Source organism: Rosa rugosa, chromosome 7 (genome assembly GCF_958449725.1).
Source record: "Rosa rugosa chromosome 7, drRosRugo1.1, whole genome shotgun sequence".
Taxonomy (NCBI): Eukaryota; Viridiplantae; Streptophyta; class Magnoliopsida; order Rosales; family Rosaceae; genus Rosa; species Rosa rugosa.
Genome location: NC_084826.1, coordinates 14626355 through 14632866, shown reverse-complemented (window position 1 = coordinate 14632866; position 6512 = coordinate 14626355). Strand labels below are relative to the sequence as shown.

General features: G+C 38.6%; 2 protein-coding genes across 2 annotated transcripts; both read left to right on the top strand.

Moving 5' to 3' along the window:
- Positions 1-382: 382 nt before the first annotated feature.
- On the top strand, positions 383-2119 carry LOC133721586 (protein RGF1 INDUCIBLE TRANSCRIPTION FACTOR 1-like). The gene is made up of 4 exons (XM_062148239.1): positions 383-613; positions 710-892; positions 1001-1219; positions 1427-2119. Exons 1-4 carry the CDS (start codon positions 611-613, stop codon positions 1670-1672), a joined length of 651 nt encoding a protein of 216 aa, XP_062004223.1. The 5' UTR covers positions 383-610; the 3' UTR covers positions 1673-2119.
- Positions 2120-5438: 3319 nt separating this feature from the next.
- LOC133722891 (uncharacterized) lies at positions 5439-5756 on the top strand. Its single transcript, XM_062149748.1, has one exon. It carries the CDS (start codon positions 5439-5441, stop codon positions 5754-5756), a length of 318 nt encoding a protein of 105 aa, XP_062005732.1.
- The last annotated feature ends 756 nt before the right edge of the window (positions 5757-6512 follow it).

Sequence of the window (6512 nt, the reverse complement as noted above, 5' to 3'; positions counted from 1 at the left end):
AGAATTACAAGTTGAATAGCTATACACCCTCAAACACAGCTTTCAGTTTTCTTGAGCTCGGACAATTTAATTTTCAGGTTCTTTTCGTAATCGGACCGCCAAGGATAAGCCACGTGTAAAATCTGCCACGTGGAGCGTCAAGGGTCCGCATCAATTTCCTGATGAACGACTAATTGGCTTAAGCGTAGCCAAGTGGATGACCTCGAGCGTACGTAGAGACGCAAAGAAGATCCAAAGTAGCGTAAGCGCCAAACCTACCCATCCCTGTCTAAACCACATCCGACGGTCCGCCCCTCACTTCAGCCACCACGCCCAATCTCAGCCCTCCATTCCTTAAGCCTCGCCACATTAGTTTATGAGCCTTTGTCCCCTAGTCTAAAGCGTTGTTGTGTTGTTGAAGTCTAAGTCTGCAGGTCGTTTAGGCCTCTCTCTCTCTCTCTCTCTCTCTCTGACTCTCTCTCCTCCTCTCTGCAATTTCATCTGAAACAAAAGTAACTCCCTTCTGTGAATTTTGAACTCCCATTAGGTGCCAACAATAGCTGTACACACCAACATTACCACTATCATACTTCTCCAGATAACCCACTTCTGCAGCATTTTTGAGGAGAAAATGGTAAAGTTTGCATCTTTTTTTTTTCTTCTGTATGGTCTCTCTCTGCATTTCCATCCCCATTTTCAATTTTGGGTCCTCACCAAAATTCCTATGCAGGACACAACAATGTTGGTACCGCCATGGCTGGAGCAGTTGCTGACCTCGTCGTTCTTCACCATCTGCCGTACTCACGGCGACGCAGCCAGGAGTGAATGCAACATGTTCTGCTTGGACTGCGGTGGAGATGCATTTTGCTTCTACTGCCGCTCCTCCAGACACAAAGACCACCAAGTGATCCAGGTCTGGTCAACGAAATTTCCCCCAATTTCAAAACTTTCGTTTAGTTTTCTCCGGCATTGTGCTTGGTTTTCTCAACCAGTTTTGGTTTTGGGGTTTTTGTAATACCAGATAAGGAGGTCTTCTTACCATGATGTGGTGAGGGTTTCGGAGATACAAAAGGTTCTGGACATTAGTGGGGTTCAGACCTATGTGATAAACAGTGCCAGAGTTCTGTTCTTGAATGAGAGGCCTCAACCAAAAGCTGGAATCAAAGGAGTCCCCCACATTTGTGAAATCTGTAGCAGAGGCCTCTTGGACCCATTTCGATTCTGCTCTCTGGGTTGTAAGGTGAGCATTTCTCCACTCTCAAACCCCCAATTTGCTTCACATTGTGTTCTTTAAGGTCATACCACACATTTCTCAAAAACCCATCATTTTTCACCCACCATTTGAGCCTTTGAGGCATTGACATTGTAGATCCATGGCATTCTCATTTTGAAATTGGGTAATTTTGCAATTTTCTTATTATTCTTTTTCTCTTTTGGGATGGAAAAGCTTGTGGGAATAAAGAGGAATGGGGATGCCAACTTTACATTGGAGGCAAGGAATGAAGAGGGAAATGGAAATGGAACAAGAGAAGGAATGATAACATCATCAACAACAAGGAGAGTGACAATGGGGGAGGAGGAGTTGCGTGAAGGCTCACAACAAGACATGTACCCGGACACGCCTCCACCACCTCCTTCTTCAACTACAAGGAGAAGGAAAGGCATTCCTCATAGGGCACCATTTGGGACCTAAAACCTAAAAAACCAAAATTGGAGCACATTTGCCCTCTTTCAAAATTCAAACAAAATATATTAATTTATTTTGAATTCTTGTTTATGCAGAAAACCCAGTGTTTTTTTTTTTTTTTCCTTTTCTTTTCTTTTCTTTTCTTGGTGATGTACTTGGTTCAAGAAAGTGAAGGGAAGGGGTTACAAGTCTACAAGAGGCTTTGGAGTCCAAGAAGAAAACATGGGGGGTGTATTGGAATTGGGGTATAGGAAAGAAAAGTTGTTCCTTTTAGGTTTTGGGGTCCCAAAACAAACAAAATTCTCTTCTTTGTGAATGTGAAGAAGAATGCCAATAATGCATAGTTGTTATTGATAGTTGCAAGGTGTACATGTCAATTAAGAAATTTAAAGCAAGTCTTTGTGGAATCCGATTTATAGTTTTCATGGGCCCACTCACCACATGGGCCGTTTACATAAAGATACAACACCTTTTTATTTGTTTAATATTAAGTAAGGGAGCTAATCAACTTTCTATCATCCTTAACCTAGTTTGAGCAATTTGAATCTTCAATAGTAACTATTAAACCAAGTTAATTAGTAGGGTAAGAATGAGGATAAAACTTTACCAGACTAGGGTTTGGATTATGTGGATTATGCAATAGACACTACCAAATGTGGTTGGGCTGTTGCACTATAACCATGTGACACAATTGTCTTGATAGAAAGATTTCTGAATTATCCTATAACAAATTAATACACGTGCTCAAAGTTTATCTTAACACATATTATGTAGGTAGTGAGTTTTTTTTTAATTGTTTCACGAAGATTTAAAATAATCTTTTATTGTAGATTGAATATTTGAATTTCAGCAGAGTGACGATGTGATCAACTTAATAGGGTAAAAATGATCCTAGTCGAAAAAAATAGGGTAAAAATGAGGAGAGGAGAAGGGTTGCCTTTTCAATTAAGGTTTAAATCATGCAATAGATCCTACACCTAATTTGACACAATGGTATTGGATAGTTGCACTAGTCATGTGGCACAACTACTTGAGAAGAGACAATGTATCACAAGAATTTGAAATATTTTAGACTCAAACTCTTATGAATGGATATGTATATTAAAAATTTATCTTAAACTATTATGTAAGTCTTGATAATGAACAAAATAGACTCCAAAAAAAAAAAAAAGACTCAAAATTCTATTGTCAATTTTGATAATGAACAAAATAGTGACGAATGTGGTTCTTAATTTATGGCACCTTCTAAGATTTTGCAAAGCAAGGAAGCGCAACATGTAGGTGGGGTGGATGGGGATTGATGGATACTTGGTATCACATGGTGCCTCTACGACAATTTAACAAGTAAGAAGGTAGGTATACAATTGCTATTCCAGATTTAATTAGAGTGATCATTGACATTTTTCTAAATATCCATGATTGGAGTTTGCTCAACCGCTCGATCATTAACTTTGTTCTTCTTCAACAAGTCAGAGATGAAATCTTAAATTTCTTGTATCCTATCTGTATATATGTCTTCACTAGCTCTTGTACTCTGCTTGACTGCTTCTATACAGCTTTGGTCATGGCTCTTCTTGATGGCTCACATTGCAGCCTCATTTTAGGGCTCTAATCTCACAAAGTCTAAATCTTTTGTATCAAGTTACCCCTATATATGATGATAAGTTCAACTCTTACATGTTTTCATATTGCGACTATTTGTACCGAGCAAACCTCGGTGACAATAATGTGCGAGTACTTTCATTTCTGCTACAATTTGTTGAACCTTTCTAGATCGATCGTATTTGGCCAACTTCGATCAGTCTCTCGAATTTATGTGGGAGGAGGAATCCCTTCAGCTTGAAGGTTGATGGAGGAGCAAGAGGCTATTGATCTGTTTGTGTTACTGTATTTAATCTGCACTGTTAGATATATGAAAGGGCAAAACATAAAAACCGAGCTGAATTTGAATTGCTTGTTCATCCCCTGCAACTCCGTTTACACAATCTTTCAGGTTACATCTTTCTTTCCAAGTATTCAAAGCGATGAATTCTGGGTATAATAAATGTTACTGACTAGCTAAAATTGGGGGATCAAGATAAGTGAAATGTCGATGCAAAAGACTCAGGGAGTTTGTCTACAAATGTGTTGGTTTTTAATGCGATTCTCCAAATCCTCCTATTATTGCACATGATCAATTACACCACATAAAGAAGACTTGAAGTCCGAAACTTGCGCTAACGCTCTCTCTCTCTCATGCTTTTTCTTTATATTACATTAATAATTAAAAATTACAACAATTTATGTGAGACGATCTCTCACTTATAAAAATGAGACTTTTATACCACTAACCAAATGGTACTAGGTAATCCACATTCCCTAGGTTATTTTAGTGACAAACTTTTGTTTCCTTTATTTTCTTTTCTTTTCCTTAATAAACTTACTCGCTTTGTTGAGTTTCATCAAAAAATAAAGTGACAAATTGAGATCCCAAGTAAGAACATATGGTTTTGGACAAAAAATAACAAACCATATATGTTTTTTTTTTGGTTGGCATATCTCAATACTTGTAATATGTCGACATGTGTAAACTTTGAATGTGTGCAATCACTATAAGACTAGACATAAATTAAAAAGTGTATATGGCTAGGCTCTATACCAAAGGTATAGAGATGATTTATATTTGTGTATCGATACGTAAGTGCACTGCAAATTTCCCTTAAAGTTGAAAGTTGCCGTTACTTTAAAAAGATAGAGAGTGAAACTAAATTTTCTTGTCATCTTGATCATAAGGAATAACTGCCTTCTCTGGTCTCTTAAAGATCTCTTATACACATCTTTTTGAATCAAGATCATAAAGATTTCATTAGTCTTAACTCTTAAGGCCAGAATGACACTCACATTGAGTTCCCATACTACAGGGAAAAACAGGGGGAGTGAAATTCACACTCCCCATTTTACAATCCACACTCCATGTTTCATTTTTTAGTATCTTAAATTTTGTCTTTTTGTAGTGTGGATTGTAAAATATGTGATGTTAAATACTAAAAGAGGAAACATGGAATATGGATTGTAAAATAGAGAATGTGAATTTCACTTCCCAAAAACAGTACCATTCACTAATATATTGAAACTCACTTATTCAAAAGTCCACATGACTATGTAAAGTTATTCTATACAAAATAAAATAGTTTGAACCCCCTCTCCCCCCTTCATTAAAATAGAGTGTGAATTTCACTTCCCAAAAACAGTATCATTCACTAATATATATATATATATTTTTTTGGTCAATAGTTGATTGTATTAGAAGATCCAAATGATCAAACCAAATACAAGAGGTACAAGACCCCAGCAAAAGGCACAAAAGCCTAGAGGCACATAGGCCCAGTAAATGAGGCACAAAGGCCCAGCAAACATGAAATAAAACCTACAATGGGTCTAACCCAGATACAAGACAAAAGCCCAAAGAAAAAACTAGCAAACCCTAGCAACCTATCAATCTGCCACCGAGGGATCTACAGCCGCAAAATCCCGCCGCCAAATTCGAGCCATTTCTTGAACAGAAGCAACCATCGTAGAGTCATATCACACCTCCTCCTCCACCGATTGGAACACACACAGGGCTCAAGAAAGCCCAAGAGAAAAGTAACTGTAGAGGGCGTGATTGTCAAGGCAATCTGAACAACCTCTTTTGAGTGGACAAAAATCCGCCAACGGGCGAAAGCTTGCCTAGATGTGGTGGAGAAGTAAGTAGATCTGGAAGCCACGGTAGTCAAACCCATCCAAAGAAAGAATGAACAAAACTCAGCTAGATAAAGAAGAATCTGGTAGCTTGAGAGGAAATTTGGTTTGTGGAGATGGAGAAGGAGGAAACGTGGAATGGAGAGAAGGTGAAAGTGGTGATGAACAGAGAACTCTCCATCACTGGAAATCTCATGAGAGGAAAGAGAGGGAGCTGGTAGATGGCGAAGTGGGCAGATCTGGTCGAGCAAAGAGGTTGGGTGAAGGTGGAGATGGAGGTAAAGGTGATGGGGGAAGTGGTGGAGGTGGTGGTGGGTGGGATGGGAGTGATGGGAGTGGTGGTGTTGGACTCTCAAAATGGCAGATCTAGAGAAGATTTCTAGAGAGAAGGAGGAGCCTCTCTCTCTAGAAATATTCTCACGGGTTGTGGTCACATTCACTAATATATTGAAACTCACTTATTCAAGAGTCCACATGACTATGTAAAGTTATTCTATACAAAATAAAATAGTTTGAACCCCCTCTCCCCCCTTCATCAATTCATTGAATTGGATACTCCAGAAGATCCATTTACTTGATGTAAACACAACCACATAGACTGTAAGCTAAGGTCAACATAAAGGTAATTAAAAAAATTTCTCCTTGCCCTTATAATTTGGACTAGGAGTTTTAAAAGGAATCTTGAAGAGGACCAATTTCTACCTTATTTTTCTTTTCCTTTGAAGAGACTTTATTTTTTGCACTAGACGTCTTTTTTTTTTTGCAGCAGTAGGAGCTTACACTATTGTACCTACCTAAAGATTTAGCAGTAAACTTCTAATAAAACTCCCGCACTTAATTTGTTGAAATATCCAGTAGCAGTCGCAGAGGAATCGCAAAGTCTAGAGGTCACACTGAGAGCATTGTAAACCCATGGGACGAGCTTAGATCGATCTCTGGAACATACACATTAGCTAGCACATATGTCACTGGCCATCACAATATTTGTGTCTGACAAAGGATTGGTAAGTCATCTATGTATTCCCTCTGGCCTCCTAGTTTCTAACCAAACTCCCAGTAGGTGTGTAAAACTCCCAGTAGCAAACAAAGATTCAAAGGGTACACTTGCTGGTAGTTGGTACTTGTG

Coding starts and splice junctions, on each gene's coding strand:
- LOC133722891 (XM_062149748.1), top strand. CDS start 5,439: ATGAACAAAACTCAGCTAGATAAAGAAGAATCTGGTAGCTTGAGAGGA.
- LOC133721586 (XM_062148239.1), top strand. Junction 893..1,000: donor AAGACCACCAAGTGATCCAG/GTCTGGTCAACG, acceptor TTGTAATACCAG/ATAAGGAGGTCTTCTTACCA. Junction 1,220..1,426: donor TCTGCTCTCTGGGTTGTAAG/GTGAGCATTTCT, acceptor GGGATGGAAAAG/CTTGTGGGAATAAAGAGGAA.